This window comes from Anomaloglossus baeobatrachus, chromosome 2, assembly GCF_048569485.1.
Source record: "Anomaloglossus baeobatrachus isolate aAnoBae1 chromosome 2, aAnoBae1.hap1, whole genome shotgun sequence".
Taxonomy (NCBI): Eukaryota; Metazoa; Chordata; class Amphibia; order Anura; family Aromobatidae; genus Anomaloglossus; species Anomaloglossus baeobatrachus.
The window spans coordinates 649215761-649238242 of record NC_134354.1 but is presented as its reverse complement, the minus strand read 5'-3'; the positions used below and the strand labels follow the sequence as shown (position 1 = coordinate 649238242).

The window sequence follows — 22482 nt, the reverse complement described above, 5'->3', positions numbered from 1 at the left end:
TGCCCAAGCTCGCATCTGCCGAAGCATGAGCATGCACTTGGTAGTGCTTCGAGAAGGTATGCAGGCTAGCCCAAGTGGCAGCCTGACAGACTTGTTGAGCCGTAGCATTGTGCCTAAAAGCCCAAGAGGCACCGACCGCTCTGGTAGAGTGTGCTTTGATCCCCGGCGGGGGAGGCGCCTGCGTTCTCTGGTAGGCGTCCGAAATGATCGACCTAATCCAACGGGCTTAGGTCGGCTTAGAAGTAGGGAGGCCCTTGCGCCAACCTGTGGTTAGCACAAAAAGAGGTGCACCGCCTAAGCGCAGCGGTGCGAGACACATAGATCTGGAGAGCACGCACCAGATCTAGAGTAGGTAGAGCTTTTTCAAAGCGATGAACAGGGGCCGGACAGAAGGAAGGTAAGGTAATGTCCTGGTTAAGGTGGAAGGGAGAGACCACCTTAGGAAGAAAGTCCGGAGTCGGACGGAGAACCACCTTGTCTTGATGAAAAACTAAAAAAGGTAACTCCGAGGAGAGCGCAGCCAAATCAGAGACTCTCCTGAGGGAAGTTATGGCAACCAGAAAGGCCACTTTCTGTGAAAGACGATACAAAGAAACTTCCCGAAGAGGCTCAAAGGGGGGTTTCTGCAAGACTGAGAACCAAGTTAAGGTCCCAGGGGTCCAAGGGCCGCCAGTAAGGCGGAATGATGAGACGCAACCTGCATGAAGGTGCGGACCTGAGCCAGCCGAGCGAGACGCCGCTGGAACAAAACTGACAGAGCCGAAACTTGTCCCTTGAGAGAGTTGAGGGACAGTCCTAGCTGCAGACCAGACTGTAGAAAAGACAGAAGAGTTGGCAAGGAGAACGACCAAGGAAGATGGCCGGTAGAGCGACACCAGGACAGGAAAATTTTCCAAGTCCTGTGATAGATCTTAGCGGAGGAAGACTTGCGCGCCTGAGTCATAGTGGAGATGACTTCAGGTGGGATACCAGAAGCCGTCAAAATCCAGGACTCAAGAGCCACGCCGTCAATTTGAGGGCCGCAGAATTCGGGCGGAAAAACGGACCTTGCGAGAGTAGATCTGGACGGTCTGGGAGATGCCACGGCATCTCTAAGGACAGTTGGAGCAGATCCGGATACCAAGCTCGCCTGGGCCAGTCCGGTCCAATGAGGATGACTCGATGACCCTCCATTCTGATCTTGCACAGGACTCTGGGCAAGAGAGCTAGAGGGGGAAACACGTAGGACAGACGAAACTGGGACCAGTCCTGAACCAGAGCGTCCGCGGCGAAGGCCTGAGGATAGTGGGAGCGAGCCACGTAAACAGGAACCTTGTTGTTGTGACGGGATGCCATTAGGTCCACGTCCGGAGTGCCCCATTTGCGGCAGATCGACTGAAATACTGCCGGGTGCAGGGACCACTCGCCACCGTCCACGCTTTGACGGCTGAGAATCTGCCTCCCAGTTGTCCACGGCTGGGATGTGGACTGCGGATATGGTGGACCTGGAGTCCTCCGCCCATTGAAGAATGCGTTGTACCTCCATCATTGCCAGGCGGCTGCGTGTCCCGCCTTGATTGATGTAGGCAACCGCTGTCGCGTTGTCTGACTGGACTCGAATGTGCCTGCTCGCCAGCAGGTGGTGAAATGCTAGGAGAGCTAGAAGCACGGCTCTGGTTTCCAGCACATTGATTGAAAGGACTGACTCGGACGGAGTCCAAGTGCCCTGCGCTCTGTGGTGGAGACATACCGCTCCCCAGCCGGATAGACTGGCATCCGTGGTGAGAATCACCCAAGACGGGGCCAGGAAGGAGCGCCCTTGGGACAGGGAGAGGGGCCGCAGCCACCACTGAAGAGAGCTCCTGGTCCGAGGCGACAGAGCCACTAACTTGTGTAAGGAGGAAGGCCGCTTGTCCCAACAGCGGAGAATGTCCAGCTGCAGGGGGCGCAGATGGAACTGGGCAAAGGAAACAGCCTCCATGGACGCTACCATTTGACCCAGCACCTGCATCAGACGCCTGAGGGTATAACGGCGGGGCCTCAGGAGAGAGCGCACCGCCAACTGGAGTGACAGCTGTTTGTTTAAGGGCAACTTCACGAGTGCCGGCAAAGTCTCGAACTGCATCCCTAGGTACGTGAGACTCTGGGTAGGAGTAAGTGGATTTGGGAAGATTGACAAGCCACCCGAATTGGGCTAGAGTGGCGAGAGTGAGCGAGACACTCCGCTGACAGTCTGCGCTGGATGGAGCCTTTACTAGAAGGTCGTCCAGGTAAGGGAGCACTGCCAACCCCTGGAGGTGCAGAACCGCAATCACTGCTGCCATGACCTTGGTGAATACCCGAGGGGCCGTGGCTAACCCGAAGGGGAGAGCCACGAATTGGAAATGATTTTCTATTGCAAAACGTAGCCAACGCTGGTGTGAAACTGCAATTGGCACATGTAGATAGGCATCTCTGATGTCGATGGACGCCAGGAAATCCCCTTGGGTCATTGAGGCAATGACTGATCTCAGAGACTTCATGCGAAAGTGCCGCACCCGAACATGCTTGTTGAGAAGCTTGAGATCCAGGATGGGCCGGAAGGTACCGTCCTTTTTGGGAACTAGGAAGAGGTTTGAATAAAAACCTCTGAACCGTTCCCGGGCGGGAACTGGTACAATTACTCCGTTGGCCTGCAAGGCTGCCACGGCCTGTGAGAAGGCGGCGGCCTTGGAGCAGGGGGGAGTTGAGAGAAAAAAATCTGTTTGGCGGGCTGGAAGAGAATAGTATCCTGTAGCCGTGGGAGATGATCTCTCACCCACTGATCGGAGACTTGTTGAAACCAAGCGTCGCCAAAGTGGGAGAGCCTGCCATGACTAAGGACGTTGCCGGAGCGGGCCGAGAGTCACGAGGAGGCTGCCTTAGTGGTAGAACCTCCTGCGGTCTTCTGTGGACGCGCTTTTGGGCGCCAGTTGGATTTCTGGTCCTTAGCTGAGTTAGCGGACGAGGCGGAGGGCTTAGAGGACGACCAGTTGGAGGAACGAAAGGAGCGAAACCTCGACTGATTCCTAACCTGGGCAGGTTTCTGGCATGGAAGTACTCTTCCCGCCAGTAGCTTCTTTAATAATTTCATCCAGCTGTTCACCGAACAGCCGGGACCCAGCAACAGGGAGCCCAGCAAGGTACTTTGAAGAAGCATCTGCCTTCCACTCTCGAAGCCACAAGATCCTGCAGATAACGAGGGAATTAGCCGAAGCCACCGCAGTGCGGTGAGAAGCCTCTAGCATGGCAGACATGGCATAAGATGAAAAAGCTGAAGCTTGAGAAGTTAAGGCAACCATCTCTGGCATAGATTCCCTGGTGAGAGAATGCATCTCCTCTAGAGAAGCAGAGATGGCTTTGAGAGCCCACACTGCTGCAAAAGTAGGGGAAAACGCGGCCCCCGCCGCTTCATACACGGATTTGGCCAGAAGGTCAGTGGAATCCTTAAGGGAAGTGCCATAAGCCACCGACACAACGGTCCGGGCTGAGAGCCTAGACACCGGAGGGTCTACCTTTGGGGAGTGAGCCCACTCCTTGACCACCTCAGGTGGAAAGGGAAAACTGTCATCAGAACCACGCTTTGGGAAGAGTTTGTCAGGACAGGGCCTGGGTTTGGTCACAGCGGTCTGAAAACTGGAGTGGTTAAAGAACACACTCTTTACTCTTAGGTGAGGTAAACTGGTGCTTTTCTGCCAGAGAGGTTGCTCCTCTGATACTGGCGAATGAGATCCAGTACAGAATTAATGGAAGCAATCAAGTCACTAAGATCTGAGTCACCCTCGGAAAGATCAATGGGGTACATGGAGTTAGCCTCCGAGCCCCCTGTAAAGGCATCCTCCTCATCTTGCGAGCCAGCTCTTGAATCAGAGCCGCGGGATGAGGGAGAGGAAACCCTGCGGCTCCTCTTAGGACGGGGTCTGTGCCCTGATGATGAATCCTCTGAGCTCTGGTGGACGGAGGTCAGATGATAGAGATCCTAAAGGACCCTTAGCAAGAGCATTAGAGGCACCCTGTGAAGGGGGCTGATACATATTCATCAAAGTCCTGGACAGAAGTCCCATGGACTCAGCAAAAGACTGGGAGATAGACCTAGAGAAGGACTCTACCCAGGCCGGGGGTTCAGCCACAGGTGCAGAAGCAGCCTGAGAGACCACTGGGGGTGAGGCTCTAGGCTGTGGCACCGCCAAGTTAGAGCAGACATCACAATGTGGATAGGTGCTCGGTTCAGGCAGCAGGAGCTTACATGCAGCGCATACAGTATAAAGCTTTGGAGCCTTGCTCCTCGTGTGAGACATGCTGCTGGAGTGGGGACTCTACAAAGAATGAACCCCAGGGAGTGTATACAGAGGTCCACAACCAGAGACCAGTTGTGGCTTACCAGACCGCTGGAAGCGGTGTTGTGTGCCCTCCAGATGCCGAAGCCCGGACCCCCAATGCACAGCACCTCAGCAGGGATGCAGAGAGCAGGATGGCCCAGCGCAGAGTGAACCCTGTCCAAGAAAATGGCCGCCGGAGCGAAGAGGGGGCGGGACGGGGGCGTCCCTGTAGGAAAAGCGGGATCTGGAGGGCCATAGAGGCCTAAGGGGGGGGGGGGGGGGTGTAGTCACGCACAAGCAGTGGGGAGTGTCCCTCCCCTGTGCACAGGACGGCCGCCGGGAGGAGCTGTGCCTGTCCCTCTGCATGAGTGACATGCGAGGGCCGGTAACAGAAACTAGGCATCCGGCGAAGCCGGGGCCTAAATTTGAGCAGCGAGGCCGACGCGCAGGCACCATCGGCGCGGTTCTCGGGCGAAAGCCAGAGAACCCGCCGGAAATGCCAAAATAAATACAGCACTCTCCCCATACAATAAAGGACAGGGACCCCCACATATGAACGTCTCAGGTACTTTGCTGAGCACTCATCCCCAGGGACCTGGCCCTGCGTCTCAGCAGCTGAGTCCTAAAGGGCTGTGGACGGAGACCGGTGTCCTGCCAGGCATGGAGACCGCGTTGGCTCCCACTTTAAGCCAGAGCCCAGGAGGGATGGTGAAGGAGCACGGCATGTAAGGCTCCAGCCTTGGAAATCAACCTTACAACACCACCGACACAGTGGAGTGAGAAGGGACATGCCGGGAGTCCAGACGTGGACCTGCACTTCTATCTCTTTCCAAAAAGCAAAAAAATCATATGAGTATGCATGTGTGAATGTATGCCTCCTGAACACAAAGCGATAAACTGGCTGGGACTGGCTCACCAGGGGGTGTATAAGCTCAGAGGGAGGAGCTACACTTTTAGGTGTAGTACTTTGTGTGTCCTCCGGAGGCAGAAGCTAAACACCCAAGGTCTGGGTCTCCCAAAGGAACGATAAAGAAAATTCAACTTGTCTTGTTTACAAAGTAGCATGCTAGGTTTTGAAACCTAGACTATAAGATTTATATGACCAAGTTATCAACTTGTTTGTGCCCCAAACGTCTTAATGCCAGTTTCATACTGTTCCTCTCCCCATTCAGTGGTCCCATCGGGGCTTCTGTACGAACCCCTTCCAAAACCAGTTTCACACACACAAGTTGACAGAGCCACTGACTAACTGTGCAGACGGGAGCACCATGCGCTCTGTTGTGCACGATTTTCAGGGGTATACGCTTGCTGGACTTCGAGCATCTGTGTCCACCTCGAGTAAGGGTTACTGCCGAAAATGGTGCACGACAGAGCACAGGATAAATCAGTCTGCACCATTATATTCTGTGGCCCCATCAGCGCATACAACCAAAACCAGTTTTGGTGGGGGCGTTTGGACAGAAACCCTAATGGGACCACTGAATGAGGAGAGGAATGCAGTACAACAGCGGCGTATGCAAAGTAAAACAAAGATGATCCCAGTGTCTTTTCAAACATATGTCAGTTTTTACTTTGCGATTTACTAGTGTGGAAAAGTAAATTTCACAGCTTTCCTATCCATTGCATATTATATATTAGCACATTGATTATATCTGTGTTGGCCACGATTGTCCCATAGTCTTATACTGGTATTTTTGTTCTTTAATGCAGTTCAAAATGGACATCTTGACCGAGAGTAGTCACAGACTAATAGCTACATGTTCTTTGAAAACCAGAAGATTTATGAAAAGTGTACACCTAAATGAGGCCTTTGTCTTTCAAGACAATGAGGCAGACTGTAGCCTTAAAAAAGCAGCTTGAACCCAACCCATGACGAGTGATCTGGTTTGCCAGTGTATACTTCCCAATGCATCTCTTCCCATAGCTTCCTTACAGCTGTATGTATGCACTGTTTGCTCAAATAAGCCCTACCCCATAAGCTCCAAAAGGATTTTTCAGGCATTTTTTGGGAGAATGCTTAAAATGTAAGCTAAGCCGTACTTTGAAAGGGAATCTGTCATGTAGTTTGTTTGTTTTTTTTTTTTTTTTTTAGATGAAATCAGCCCAATGTGTTTTAAATAATGCAATGTTCATCACTAACAGCTTTTTTTTTTTTTTTTTAAATCACTTCAACATGCAGAAAAAAAAAAAGAAAAAAAAAAAAAAAAAACTTTATAAGCTTAGGCTGCTTTCACACATCCGTTTTTTTGCAGTGCGGCTCAATCCGGCTCAAAAACCTATGCAACGGATGCGGCGAAAAAAACAGATCCGTTGCATACGTTTTTCCATGCGGCCCGTCCGTTTGACGGATGCGGCTTGCTACTGAGCATGCGCAGTGCAAAAAAACCACATCCGGTGACCATAGGCTTGCATTGTAAATTGCGCCGCATCTGAAAAAGTTGTGTTTTTATTACACAACATTAAGCATAAAAGGGGTTTCTAAATTGTCTAATTATAATGTGAACGGAACGGTACCTCTGCCTGCATCTTCCAGAACTCAGCCTCCTTTGTGCTGTTAACTTCACAGTTTATAACAAGTACATCCGGAAGACAACGAATGTTACGTGTCTGCACCTGGGGGGGGGGGTAAGAAGATATTTTAATTAGAATAAGAAAAATAAAATTGGAGTATTTCAGTGTATACATGAATCAGAAATGAATATTAAGCAGAGGAGGGGGAGGACCATTTTTGTGAGGTGGTTTTTAATCCAAGGGAGGGGGCTCACTGAATTTGACCTAAAGACACTCGAGAGAACGGTCTAAACCTACTCCAAGAGTAATTTGGTGATTAACACTGTGCACCATGCCAGAAGAAGGGGGGGGGGGGGGGGGGAGGTTTCTATAGTTTTTTGTGCCCCTTTTTACAGGGCTGTATTTTGCCTTTGTGCTGCCCTAGGCACTTTAAGTGGTCGCGCCCCTTAGTGACAACGTAACACTGAGTTTTCGCACACGACATCTGTTTAAGGGTACTTTCACACTTGCGTTATTTTCCTTCCGTTACAATCCGCCCTTTTGGGAAACAGCGGAATCCGTTAACGGATTCCGCTGTTTCCCATAGACTTGTATGGTTGACGGATTGTACCAAAAGGAGCTGCGTTGCTTCCGCTGGGCGACGCTCCGTTGCTTCCGCCCAGCGGGAGGAACGCAGCATGTAACGTTATTTTGAGCAGCGGAATCCTCTGGATTTCACTGCGCATGCTCTTTTTTTTTTTTTTTTTTTTTTAATCAAACTTTATTTTGGCTCGCGGTGGCCGAACGTTCAGCTGAGCGCCCGGCCGTCGGCAAGCGACAGCGCTCAGCTGAATGACCGGCCACCAGCATGCCCGGCCGCCGGCAAGTCACAGCGCTCAGCTGAGCGCCCGCCCGCCGGCATGCCCGGGCGCCGGCAAGTGACAGCGATCAGCTGATCACCCGGCGGCCGGCTGCAGGGAGCGATCAGCTGATCACCCGGCGGCCGGGAGCGATCAGCTGATCACCCGGCAGCCGGCTGCAGGGAGCGATCAGCTGATCACCCGGCGGCCGGCTGCAGGGAGCGATCAGCTGATCACCCGGCGGCCGGCTGCAGGGAGCGATCAGCTGATCACCCGGCGGCCGGGAGCGATCAGCTGATCACCCGGCGGCCGGGAGCGATCAGCTGATCACCCGGCAGCCGGCTGCAGGGAGCGATCAGCTGATCACCCGGCGGCCCGGCTGCAGGGAGCGATCAGCTGATCACCCGGCGGCCGGCTACTGGGAGCAATCAGCTGATCACCCAGCGGCCGGCTGCAGGGAACGATCAGCTGATCGTTCACTATAGTCTGCCGCTGGTAAAACCGGGAAAAAAAAAAAAAAAAAATCAAAAACGAATTGCGTTGTTTTGCAGCATCCGTTGCATCCGTTGTGTCACTATATGCAACACATCCGTTGCATCCGTTACACAACGCAATGCAACGGATACCGTTCAACGCAAGTGTGAAAGTAGCCTAAGGCAGATCTACTCTGTAAAACACTTGAAAAAGTATCAATGAGAAACGAAGGGCACTAACCGCCCCCCCCCAATGGGGATCACCACGGGCACATCAAAACATAGCAGGAGTATAAAATATTCCCACCACACCGTCCCCACTTATATACTGTGACTGTCACACTGCCCCTAATAAACTACACACTGCCCTCCCTTATAAATTATACCCACCACACCTTCCGCAATTATGAAATATGATCTGCACATTGACCTCACATCATGCTGCCCCCTCCTCCCAATGTCCCATGCATGCTGCCCCCTCCTCCCAATGTCCCATGCATGCTGCCCCCTCCTCCCAATGTCCCATGCATGCTGCCCCCTCCTCCCAATGTCCCATGCATGCTGCCCCCTCCTCCCAATGTCCCATGCATGCTGCCCCCTCCTCCCAATGTCCCATGCATGCTGCCCCCTCCTCCCAATGTCCCATGCATGCTGCCCCCTCCTCCCAATGTCCCATGCATGCTGCCCCTCTCCATGAGCTCCTAATGCTGCCTTCCTCTTTTCCATAATGACACCTCCATGCTGCCCCATTCATCATACTAAGACCACCACACTAACGCTTATGCTGAGACACACACACACACACACACACACACACACACACACACACACACACACACACACACACACACACACACCACTCTTGATATTGACTCCCCTACATTGCTCCACTCCATACTGAGCCCACACATGCTGCCCCTTCTCCATAATGAGCTCCCAATGCTGCCCCCCTCTCATTCTGAGTCCTTACACTCCCCCCCATCGATTGTCATTGCACTATCCCTCAACCCTTGTCCTGTCTCTAGGATTGGCGCCTCTCTCCCATTCCCCCAGCATCAGCCTGTCCCCCCCCCAGCCCCACCAGCATCAGCCTCTCTGCCCCCAGCATCAGCCTCTCTGCCCCCAGCATCAGCCTCTCTGCCCCCAGCATCAGCCTCTCTGCCCCCAGCATCAGCCTCTCTGCCCCCAGCATCAGCCTCTCTGCCCCCAGCATCAGCCTCTCTGCCCCCAGCATCAGCCTCTCTGCCCCCAGCATCAGCCTCTCTGCCCCCAGCATCAGCCTCTCTGCCCCCAGCATCAGCCTCTCTGCCCCCAGCATCAGCCTCTCTGCCCCCAGCATCAGCCTCTCTGCCCCCAGCATCAGCCTCTCTGCCCCCAGCATCAGCCTCTCTGCCCCCAGCATCAGCCTCTCTGCCCCCAGCATCAGCCTCTCTGCTCCCAGCATCAGCCTCTCTGCCCCCAGCATCAGCCTCTCTGCCCCCAGCATCAGCCTCTCTGCCCCCAGCATCAGCCTCTCTGCCCCCAGCATCAGCCTCCCCCAGCATCAGCTTCTCTTCCCCCAAGTCTCCCCCCAGTATCAGCCTCTCCTCCCACCCCATACGCAGATCTCCAGTCTGCATTAGAGAGACACCCCCACACTCCTTATGAATCTTCAGATCTGCGAGCACTTACCTGCTCCAGGGCCCGCCGTCATCTTCCTGGCTCACGTGAGTATCCTCTTCTGACACCGGCTTCCATCGCAGCGTCCTGCTGTGAGCTCTGCATGTGAAATCCACACAGCATTGGACGCAGCAGAGAGGAAGGAGCTGATTGGCGCGCCTGTGACCCCGGAAGTGCAGGCGCCGGCAGTTCCGGGGTCAATCAGCTCTCTGCCCGGCCGCCGCAGTTTGTCTGCATTCGTGTCTTAATTGACGCGGATACAAATAAATAAAGGTTCACCTCTCCCCCCTCCGAAAATACAGCGGATTTAATGAATGTAAAAAAAAAAAATTTTTTTTTTTTACTGCTAGAAGGTGCCGCCCCCTGCATCCTGCCTCCCTAGGCACGGGACCACGGGTGCCTAATGGTAAATACGGCCCTGCCCTTTTAGACCACAATTAAATACTTTTATAAAGTTGTACCTTTTGGTATGCAAATCTTCTAAATTAGCCATGGGGGCGGGCTGTCTGGTGTCAGTTACTGTCCCTCCTGCCGATTTACGCAGTCCCCCAACACTATTTCATACCTCAGGACGCTGCCCAGTGCACCCGTGCATGCACCGTGCGACTATACCTGGACTGTGCACAGTGTGCTGTGATGCGCAGGCACAAGAATAAAGGGCAGCGCTGTGATTGTTATCAGCAAGTGCCCGCCCATAATCTCGTGCCCGCCCTTTCCCTTCTGCCTCCAGCGTTCTGCGCAAGCTCTCGCCAGATAACCCGACGTCACTCTTGTAACCGGTGGTGTCCTGCTCCGCTCCTCCCATCTATTTCCTGCTCCAGGGCAAGATGGGAAAGAGGTGACGTCAGGTCATCTGGCCAGCGCTTGTGCAGAACGCTGGAGGCAGAGGGGAAAGGGCGGGCACGAAATTATGGGCGGCGCTGTGATTGTCATCAGCAAGTGCCCGCCCATAATCTCGTGCCTGCGCAACACGTCACCAGCGATCACACTGTGCAGTCCTGGTACAGTAGCACGGCGCATGCGCGGGACCACGGGCGCACTGGGCGGTGTCCTGAGGTATGAAATTGAGCGTTTTGGGGGACGGCGTAAATTGGCAGGAGGGACAGTAATGGACACCAGAGCCTGCCCCATGGATAATTTAGAAGATTTGCATACCAAAAAGGTACAACTTTATAAAGTATTTAATTTGGTCTAAAAGGGGGCACAAAAACTATAGGAACCTTGCTAGAATGCAGCCCAGGAGCTGCAGAAGGGGACTCTTAGGTTTAAAGCAAAATTTCTGCTGACAGGTTACCTTTATGTCTTAAACTTTATGAATTTGTCAAAAAGGTATTTAACTTTTGAAATGCTCATAGGACAGTCGTTTCTATGGGTCCTTTTTGTCAAAGATAAAAAAAAAACAAAAACAAAACAAAAAAAAACACACGAACAAAATTAGATTTTCACAAAGTTTGCAGCTTTAGAAAGCCGCCAATGAGAGGTGGTTATACAGACAGAACTCATTTTGGAGTGTTATATGGCAGGCAGGGTTTGTAAGTTGACTTCTGAGGCTAGGCTATTCTGAACAAACAATTGAGTGTATCGAGACTGCTCTGCACCGTTCCCCCTCTCATCTGGGACGTTATGTCGCATAAGTGTGCTGCTCCCTGCCGTTAGCCAGTCTCCTTATACCAGTAGTAGCCGACTTGCTGTATATAGCTGTGTGACTGTTCACATAGTACATTTCCTGCACCCATCCACCATTTGCAATTACCCGCTATGCGCAATGTGAATGGTTGAGCGCCTTCGACGCATAACTTTAGGATTTGGCACTTTGCAATCAGTGATTACAATAATTTAGCTGAAGCACGTAAAACCCCTTTAAAAGGTAGTCTTTTGCTTTAGAGGAAAGGAGTTCCACAGTAAAAAAAAAAAAAACCAGTTTTAGTAGTTTGTAAATTTTAAAAAAAAAAAAATTCTGGCTTTGTAGCAATTTTGTCTAAAAGATTACTAGTAATAAAGTAGCGACACTGCAGCCTTCGGTGTTGCACGACTGCTGCTGCACATGATACATGCACTTACTGTAGGTTGGTATTTCTCACAGTTCTCACACCAGGCTTGAGTGCTCTGTTCCAGGCAAATACTTCTCCGTAGAATATCTACAAACGCAAAGTCTGGAGGATGGGTTTTATCTATGAAAAGTTAATACAAGTCATTCAGTTCAATTATGCACTTTCTAAAGCAATGTTAAACACTCCGCTTATAAAATATAGTATAATTATGGAGCATAAGCCTTGAAAGAAGGGAATTTTGTTTACTTACCGTAAATTCCTTTTCTTCTAGCTCCTATTGGGAGACCCAGACAATTGGGTGTATAGCTTCTGCCTCCGGAGGCCACACAAAGTATTACACTTTAAAAAGTGTAACCCCTCCCCTCTGCCTATACACCCCCCCGTGCATCACGGGCTCCTCAGTTTTGGTGCAAAAGCAGGAAGGAGGAAACTTATAAATTGGTCTAAGGTAAATTCAATCTGAAGGATGTTCGGAGAACTGAAAACCATGAACCAAAAGAACAATTCAACATGAACAACATGTGTACACAAAAGAACAAACAGCCCGAAGGGAACAGGGGCGGGTGCTGGGTCTCCCAATAGGAGCTAGAAGAAAAGGAATTTACGGTAAGTAAACAAAATTCCCTTTGTCGCTCCATTGGGAGACCCAGACAATTGGGACGTCCCAAAGCAGTCCCTGGGTGGGTAAAAGAATACCCCGATAAAAAGAGCTGACAACGGCCCCCTCTTACAGGTGGGCAACCGCCGCCTGAAGGACTCGCCTACCTAGACTGGCATCCGCCGAAGCATAGGTATGCACCTGATAGTGTTTCGTGAAAGTGTGCAGACTAGACCAGGTAGCCGCCTGACACACCTGCTGAGCCGTAGCCCGGTGCCTCAATGCCCAAGACGCCCCTACGGCTCTGGTAGAATGGGCTTTCAGCCCTGAAGGAATCGGAAGCCCAGAAGAACGGTAGGCTTCAAAAATCGGTTCCTTGATCCACCGAGCCAAGGTTGACTTGGAAGCCTGCGACCCCTTACGCTGGCCAGCGACAAGGACAAAGAGCGCATCAGAACGGTGCAGTGGCGCCGTGCGAGACACGTAGATCCGGAGTGCTCTCACTAGATCTAACAAATGCAAATCCTTTTCACATTGGTGAATTGGATGAGGGCAAAAAGAAGGTAAGGAGATATCCTGATTGAGATGAAAAGGGGATACCACCTTAGGGAGAAAGTCCGGAACCGGACGCAGAACCACCTTATCCTGGTGAAAAACCAGGAAGGGGGCTTTGCATGACAGCGCTGCAAGCTCTGACACTCTACGGAGTGAAGTAACTGCCACTAGAAATGCCACCTTCTGCGAAAGACGTGATAGAGAGACATCCCGCAGCGGCTCAAAAGGTGGTTTCTGAAGAGCCCGTAGAACCCTGTTGAGATCCCAGGGTTCCAGCGGCCGCTTGTAAGGTGGGACTATGTGGCAAACTCCCTGCAGGAACGTGCGGACCTGCGGAAGCCTGGCTAGACGCTTTTGAAAAAACACGGAAAGCGCCGATACTTGTCCCTTGAGAGAGCCGAGAGACAAACCCTTGTCCATTCCGGATTGAAGGAAGGAAAGAAAAGTGGGTAAGGCAAACGGCCAGGGGGTAAACCCCTGATCAGAGCACCAGGCTAAGAAGATCCTCCAAGCCCTGTGATAGATCTTGGCGGACGTTGGTTTCCTGGCCTGTCTCATAGTGGCAATGACCTCTTGAGATAACCCTGAGGACGCTAGGAGCCAGGACTCAATGGCCACACAGTCAGGTTGAGGGCCGCAGAATTCAGATGGAAAAATGGCCCTTGAGACAGCAAGTCTGGTCGGTCTGGGAGCGCCCACGGTTGACCCACCGTGAGGTGCCACAGGTCCTGGTACCACGACCTCCTCGGCCAGTCTGGAGCGACGAGGATGGCGCGGCGGCAGTCAGACCTGATCTTGCGCAACACTCTGGGCAGCATTGCCAGAGGAGGAAATACATAAGGCAGTCGAAACTGCGACCAATCCTGAACTAAGGCGTCCGCCGCCAGAGCTCTGTGATCCTGAGACCGTGCCATGAATGCCGGGACTTTGTTGTTGTGCCGAGACGCCATGAAATCGACGTCCGGCGTTCCCCAGCGGCAACAGATCTCTTGAAACACGTCCGGGTGAAGAGACCATTCCCCTGCGCCCATGCCCTGGCGACTGAGAAAGTCTGCTTCCCAGTTTTCTACGCCCGGGATGTGAACCGCGGAGATGGTGGAGGCTGTGGCCTCCGCCCACAGCAGAATCCGCCGAACTTCTTGGAAGGCTTGACGACTGCGAGTGCCGCCCTGGTGGTTGATATACGCGACCGCCGTGGCGTTGTCCGACTGTATGCGGCTCTGCCTGCCCTCCAGCCACCGATGGAACGCCTTTAGGGCTAGATACACTGCCCTTATCTCCAGAACATTGATCTGAAGGGAGGACTCTGTCGGAGTCCAGGTTCCCTGAGCCTTGTGGTGGAGAAAAACCGCTCCCCACCCTGACAGACTCGCGTCCGTCGTGACCACAGCCCAGGATGGGGGCAGGAAAGATTTTCCCTTCGACAGAAGTGGGAAGAAGCCACCACTGAAGAGAGGTCTTGGCTGCCAGAGAAAGACGTTCCTGTCTAGGGACGTCGACCTCCTGTCCCATTTGCGGAGAATGTCCCATTGGAGTGAACGCAGATGAAACTGCGCAAAAGGGAACTTCCTCCATTGCTGTCACCATCTTCCCCAGGAAGTGCATGAGGCGCCTCAAGGGGTGTGACTGGGCCCGAAGGAGAGATTGCACCCCTGTTTGCAGCGAACGCTGTTTGTCCAGCGGTAGCTTGACTATCGCTGAGAGAGTATGAAACTCCATCCCGAGGTAAGTCAGTGATTGGGTCGGAGTCAATTTTGACTTTGGGAAATTGATGATCCACCCGAACCTCTGGAGTCTCCAGAGCAACGGTCAGACTGTGTTGACATGCCACCCGGGAGGGTGCCTTGACTAGGAGATCGTCTAAGTACGGGATCACCGAGTGGCCCTGAGAGAGAGTAGGACTGCCACAACGGATGCCATGACCTTGGTGAAGACCCGTGGGGCTGTCGCCAGGCTGAAAGGCAGTGCCACAAACTGAAGGTGTTCGTCCCCAATGGCGAAACACAGGAAGCGTTGATGCTCTGGTGCGATCGGCACATGGAGATAAGCATCCCTGATGTCGATTGATGCTAGGAAGTCTCCTTGGGACATCGAAGCGATGACAGAGCGGAGGGATTCCATGCGAAACCGCCTGGTTCTCACATGTCTTGAGCAATTTGAGGTCCAAAACGGGACGGAATGAACAGTCCTTTTTTGGCACCATGAACAGGTTGGAGTAAAAACCGCGACCACGTTCCTGAAGGGGAACGGGGATCACAACTCCTTCTGTCTTCAGAGTGTCCACCGCCTGAAAAAGTGCAACGGTTCGCTCGGGGGGGCGGAGATGTTCTGAAAAAACGAGTCGGAGGACGAGAGCTGAACTATCCTGTAACCGTGAGACAGAATGTCTCTCACCCATCGGTCTTGGACATGTGGCCACCAGGCGTCGCAAAAGCGGGAGAGCCTGCCACCGACCGAGGATGCGGTTTGGGGAGGCCGAAAGTCATGAGGAGGCCGCCTTGGAGACGGTGCCTCCGGCGGTCTTTGGAGGACGTGACTTAGACCGCCATGCAGAAGAGTTCCTCTGGCTCTTCTGTGGCCTGTTGGACGAGGAGGATTGGGATCTGGCTGAGGGCCGAAAGGACAGAAACCTCGCTTGAATTTTTCGTTGCTGAGGTCTCTTTGGTTTGGGCTGGGGTAAGGACGAGTCCTTTCCCTTGGATTGCTTAATTTCATCCAATTGCTCGCCAAACAATCGGTCGCCAGAAAAAGGCAAACCGGTCAAGAACTTCTTGGAAGCAGAGTCTGCCTTCCATTCGCGTAGCCACATGGCCCTGCGGACTGCCACCGAATTGGCGGATGCTACCGCTGTACGGCTAGCCGAGTCCAGGACAGCATTCATGGCGTAGGATGAAAATACTGACGCCTGAGAAGTCAAAGACGTTACTTGTGGCGTAGCGGTACGGGTGACCGCATTAATCTCAGACAGACAAGCTGAGATTGCAGCAGTGTGGGCACTCCAAGCTAAGGCTGGGGCAAAGGACGCGCCTATGGCTTCATAGATGGATTTCATTAGGAGCTCTGCCTGTCCGTGGCATCCTTGAGCGATGAACCGTCAGCCACTGCTACTACGGATCTAGCCGCCAGTCTAGAGACTCGAGGATCCACCTTGGGACATTGAGCCCAACCCTTAACTACGTCAGAGGGGAAGGGGCAACGTGTGTCATTAAGGCGTTTAGTAAAGCGCTTGTCCGGAAAAGCTCTGTGCTTCTGGACAGCATCTCTGAAGTTAGAGTGATCGAAGAAAGCACTCTGAGTACGTTTGGGAAACCTAAACTGGTGTTTCTCCTGCTGTGAAGCCGACTCCTCTACAAGTGGAGTTGGAGGAGAAAGATCTAGCACCTGGTTGATGGACGCTATAAGGTCATTTACTATGGCGTCCCCTTCAGGTGTATCAAGATTGAGAGCAACGTCAGGGTCAGAGTCCTGGGCTGCGACCTCCGCCTCATCCTCCAGAGAGTCCTCAAGCTGAGACCCCGAACAGCGTGATGAAGTCGGGGAAGATTCTAAGCGAGCCCGCTTAGCCGGTCTGGGACTGCGGTCCGTGCCGGAGTCCTCCACGTAATAACTAGAGGCCACCCCAGGAGCACGCTTCGTCGCAGACCGAGAGGGGCCTGGGGGCGATCCCGCAGTGCCCGGGGCCTGTGTAAGGGCCGGTCTGGACTGCAAGGCCTCTAGTATCTTAGCAGACCATTTGTCCATAGACTGAGCCATGGATTGTGAAAGTGACTCAGAGAGTTTCTCAGCTAAAACTGCAAACTCTGTCCCTGCCACCTGGACAGGGGAAGCCGGCGGTTCTACCTGGGCCGAGGGTCCCACCAGTGCCCGAGGCTCCGGCTGAGCGAGTGCCACAGGGCCCGAGCATTGCTCACAGTGAGGGTAGGTGGAACCTGCAGGTAGCATAGCCGCACAAGAGGTACAGGTTGCAAAATAACCCTGTGTCTTGGCACCCTTGCTCCTTGTGAACGACATGCTGTTGTCTCCCAGGAGAGTGATCACTGAGGGTATATAGCCACAAGCTAACAGTACAGCCGAACCGAGAAAATGTATACATACATACATACATACATACATACATACATACATACATACATACGTTCAGCACCCTAGGGGGACCAGCACCGGGTGACCGGTGTGGCTTACCGACCGCTCAAGCGGTGTGTGGCCACCAGATTCCCTGCCTCGGGTCTCCCAGAGCTGCAGCCAGAAGTCCTCCACCGGCAGAATGTGCTTAAAACATGGCTGTCGGCGTTCACAGGGGAGGAGGGAGCCGTGGGCGTAACTAAAAAAGTGCGGGAATCTGGTGCCCCAGAGTGATTAGTGAGGGGGGAGGAGGACACCTAAGTGTGCTCCAGCCCTCACTGTCGGCGTCAGGCCGACCGTCCCGCCCTTACCCCTGACTGGCAGGCCCGTGGGCGGGAGTTTAAGGCACTAGGCCGCAAAAGCCGGGGACTAAATTTAAAACCGCGGCCGGCAAGCAGGCGCGGTCGGCGCGGTAGTCCCGGTCGTCATACCAACACAGCAGCCGCTGCAGCGTCTGAGGCCGAAGTGCTCCATGCACCGTCCCCAAGGGGACACAGTACCTGTAGATGCAGGGTCCTGTCCCTGATGATACTCAGTCTCCTGTCCGTCAGAATCCCACAGGGGCTGCGGAGGGAGCCCGGTCCCAGTGCCTGGATGACCGGTTAGGATCCCACTTCTCCCAGAGCCCCTAAGGGATGGGGAAGGAAAACGGCATGTGGCTCCAGCCTTTGTACCCGCAATGGGTACCTCAACCTTAACAACACCGCCGACTCAGTGGGGTGAGAAGGGAGCATGCCGGGAGCCCTGTTAGGGGCCCTCTTTTCTTCCATCCGATACAATCAGCAGCTGCTGCTGACTAAAATGGGAGCATGAGTGAATGTGTGCCTCCTTCAACACAAAGCATAAAATCTGAGGAGCCCGTGATGCACGGGGGGGGGGGGGGTGTATAGGCAGAGGGGAGGGGTTACACTTTTTAAAGTGTAATACTTTGTGTGGCCTCCGGAGGCAGAAGCTATACACCCAATTGTCTGGGTCTCCCAATGGAGCGACAAAGAAAGGGACGGTACAGACTTGGAACGAAGTCTGCAGTCACTGACTACAGACTTGTCAATCCTCCCCTTGTTCATACTGCGCAGTCAGGAGCTCAGTTGTCGGGAGCAGGCAGCTATGTAACTGCAAGCATGCAATATGCACAATCCAACTAGACTTTTCAGTAGTTTGCCCAAAATGATAAGAGTCAACCCATGAAACGGTTTCAACCCCATACAGGAATTGAGTGTTTGCCCAGCAGGCTGCAGTTACAGCCTCTCCCATGCTCTTTCACCCTCCTATAACTAGGAACTAATGTGATGCTCCACAGTGAATACAATATGAAAATGTACAAGATAATAGACTGCTGCACTTCAGCAAGCGAAATCAGGGAGAAGAAACATCCTGGAATAGAGGTCAGCAACGCAAGAAAGAAGGGAATTTTGTTACTTACCGTAAATTCCTTTTCTTCTAGCTCTTATTGGGAGACCCAGACGATTGGGTGTATAGCACTGCCTCCGGAGGCCACACAAAGCAATTACACTAAAAAGTGTAAGGCCCCTCCCCTTCTGGCTATACACCCCCAGTGGGATCACTGGCTCACCAGTTTTAGTGCAAAAGCAAGAAGGAGGAAAGCCAATAACTGGTTTAAACAAATTCACTCCGAGTAACATCGGAGAACTGAAAACCGTTCAACATGAACAACATGTGTACCCGCAAACAAACCAAAAATCCCGAAGGACAACAGGGCGGGTGCTGGGTCTCCCAATAAGAGCTAGAAGAAAAGGAATTTACGGTAAGTAACAAAATTCCCTTCTTCTTCGGCGCTCTATTGGGAGACCCAGACGATTGGGACGTCCAAAAGCTGTCCCTGGGTGGGTAAAGAAATACCTCATGTTAGAGCTGCAAGACAGCCCTCCCCTACGGGGAGGCAACTGCCGCCTGCAGGACTCTTCTACCTAGGCTGGCGTCCGCCGAAGCATAGGTATGCACCTGATAATGTTTGGTGAAAGTGTGCAGACTCGACCAGGTAGCCGCCTGGCACACCTGTTGAGCCGTAGCCTGGTGTCGCAATGCCCAGGACGCACCCACGGCTCTGGTAGAATGGGCCTTTAGCCCTGATGGAACCTGAAGCCCCGCAGAACGGTAGGCTTCAAGAATTGGTTCTTTGATCCATCGAGCCAGGGTGGCCTTAGAAGCCTGCGACCCCTTGCGCTTACCAGCGACAAGGACAAAAAGTGCATCCGAACGGCGCAGGGGCGCTGTGCGGGAAATGTAGATTCTGAGTGCTCTCACCAGATCTAACAAATGTAAATCCTTCTCATACCGATGAACTTCATGAGGACAAAACGAAGGCAAAAAGATATCCTGATTAAGATGAAAAGAGGATACCACCTTCGGAAGAAACTCCTGAATGGGGCGCAGCACTACCTTGTCCTGGTGGAAGACCAGGAAGGGAGCCTTGGAAGACAACGCTGCCAGCTCAGACACTCTCCGAAGAGATGTGATCGCTACCAGAAAAGCCACTTTCTGTGATAGTCTAGAAAGTGAAACCTCCTTCAGAGGCTCGAAGGGCGGCTTCTGGAGGGCAACTAGTACCCTGTTCAGATCCCATGGATCTAACGGCCGCTTGTACGGGGGAACTATATGGCAAACCCCCTGTAGGAACGTGCGCACCTTAGAAAGTCGTGCTAGACGCTTCTGAAAAAAGACGGATAGCGCCGAGACTTGCCCTTTAAGGGAGCCGAGCGACAAACCTTTTTCTAACCCAGATTGGAGGAAAGAAAGAAGGGTAGGTAATGCAAATGGCCAGGGAGACACTCTCTGAGCAGAGCACCAGGATAAGAATATCCTCCACGTTCTGTGGTAGATCTTAGCAGACGTGGGCTTCCTAGCCTGTCTCATGGTGGCAACGACCCCTTGGGATAAGCCTGAAGACGCTAGGATCCAGGACTCAATGGCCACGCAGTCAGGTTCAGGGCCGCAGAATTCCGATGGAAAAACGGCCCTTGGGACAGTAAGTCTGGTCGGTCTGGTAGTGCCCACGGTTGGCCGACCGTGAGATGCCACAGATCCGGATACCACGCCCTCCTCGGCCAGTCTGGAGCGACGAGTATGACGCGGCTGCAGTCGGATCTGATCTTGCGTAGCACTCTGGGCAAAAGTGCCAGAGGTGGAAACACATAAGGGAGCCGGAACTGCGACCAATCTTGCACTAGGGCGTCTGCTGCTAGAGCTCTTTGATCGCGAGACCGTGCCATGAATGTTGGGACCTTGTTGTTGTGCCGGGACGCCATTAGGTCGACGTCCGGCCTTCCCCATCGGCGACAGATTTCCTGAAACACGTCCGGGTGAAGGGACCATTCCCCTGCGTCCATGCCCTGGCGACTGAGGAAGTCTGCTTCCCAGTTTTCTACGCCGGGGATGTGAACTGCGGATATGGTGGAGGCCGTGGCTTCCACCCACATCATAATGCGCCGGACTTCCTGGAAGGCTTGCCGACTGCGAGTCCCTCCTTGGTGATTGATGTATGCCACCGCTGTGGAGTTGTCCGATTGAATTCGGATCTGCTTCCCTTCCAGCCACTGCTGGAAGGCTAGTAGGGCAAGAAACACTGCTCTGATTTCCAGAACATTGATCTGAAGGCTGGACTCCTGCTGAGTCCACGTACCCTGAGCCCTGTGGTGGAGAAACACTGCTCCCCACCCTGACAGACTCGCGTCTGTCGTGACCACCGCCCAGGACGGTGGTAGGAAGGATCTTCCCTGTGATAATGAGGTGGAAAGGAGCCACCACTGCAGAGAGTCCTTGGCCGTCTGGGAAAGGGAGACTTTCCTGTCCAGGGATGTCGACTTCCCGTCCCATTGGCGGAGAATGTCCCATTGAAGTGGACGCAGATGAAACTGCGCAAACGGAACCGCCTCTATTGCCGCCACCATCTTCCCGAGGAAGTGCATGAGGCGTCTTAAGGAGTGCGACTGACCTTGAAGGAGAGCCTGCACCCCTGTCTGTAGTGACCGCTGCTTGCTCAGCGGAAGCTTCACTATCGCTGAGAGAGTATGAAACTCCATGCCAAGATACGTTAGTGATTGGGTCGGTGACAGATTTGACTTTGGGAAGTTGATGATCCACCCGAACGCCTGGAGAGTCTCCAGTGCAAAATTCAGGCTGAGTTGGCATGCCTCCTGAGAGGGTGCCTTGACCAGTAGATCGTCCAAGTAAGGGATCACAGAGTGTCCGTGAGAGTGCAAGACTGCTACCACTGCTGCCATGATCTTGGTGAACACCCGGGGGGCTGTCGCCAGACCAAATGGCAGAGCCACGAACTGAAGATGTTCGTCTCCTATCACGAAGCGCAGAAAGCGTTGGTGCTCCGTAGCAATCGGCACGTGGAGATAAGCATCTTTGATGTCTATTGATGCTAGGAAATCTCCTTGGGACATTGAGGCAATGACTGAGCGGAGGGATTCCATCCGGAACCGCCTGGCGTTCACATGCTTGTTGAGCAGTTTTAGGTCCAGAACAGGACGGAAGGAGCCGTCCTTTTTTGGAACCACAAACAGATTGGAGTAAAATCCTCGCCCCCGTTCCAGAGGGGGAACAGGGATCACGACTCCTTCTGCTCTTAGAGAGTCCACCGCCTGCAGCAGGGCATCTGCTCGGTTGGGGTGTGGGGAGGTTCTGAAGAACCGAAGTGGAGGCCGAGAACTGAACTCGATTCTGTACCCGCGAGACAAAATGTCTGTTACCCACCGGTCTTTGACCTGTGACAGCCAAATGTCGCAAAAGCGGGAGAGCCTGCCACCGACCGAGGATGCGGAGGGAGGAGGCCGAAAGTCATGAGGTAGCCGCCTTGGAAGCGGTTCCTCCATTTGCTTTCCTGGGGCGTGAGTGAGCCCGCCAGGAATCTGAGCTCCCTTGCCCTTTCTGAGTCCCTTTGGACGAGGAGAATTGGGGCTTGCCCGAGCCTCGAAAGGACCGAAACCTCGACTGCCACTTTTTCTGTTGAGGTTTACTTGCTCTGGGCTGTGGCAAGGAAGAGTCCTTACCCTTGGACTGTTTTATGATTTCAGCCAATGGCTCACCAAACAGTCTGTCTCTAGATAATGGCAAGCTGGTTAAGCATTTTTTTGGAACCAGCATCTGCTTTCCAGTCCTTTAACCATAAGGCTCTGCGCAAAACCACAGAATTGGCGGCCGCCATAGAGGTACGGCTCGTAGATTCTAGGACAGCATTGATAGCATAGGTCGCAAACGCAGACATTTGCGAAGTTAGGGACGCCACCTGTGGCACTGCTGGATGCATGATAGCATCCACCTGTGCTAAACCAGCTGAAATAGCTTGTAGTGCCCACACGGCCGCGAATGCTGGAGCAAACGACGCGCCGA

General features: G+C 53.1%; 1 protein-coding gene across 3 annotated transcripts in view; it reads right to left on the bottom strand.

Moving 5' to 3' along the window:
- The window catches only part of PAN2 (poly(A) specific ribonuclease subunit PAN2), a 152239-nt gene that overhangs the window by 32349 nt on the left and 97408 nt on the right, over positions 1-22482 (bottom strand). For all 3 annotated transcript variants that reach the window (XM_075336998.1, XM_075336999.1, XM_075337000.1), the window contains 2 exons: positions 11860-11969; positions 6831-6929 (listed from right to left, as the gene is read on the bottom strand). In XM_075336998.1, coding sequence (XP_075193113.1) covers positions 6831-6929; positions 11860-11969 — 209 coding nt within the window. The remainder of the gene's footprint in view (positions 1-6830; positions 6930-11859; positions 11970-22482) is intronic.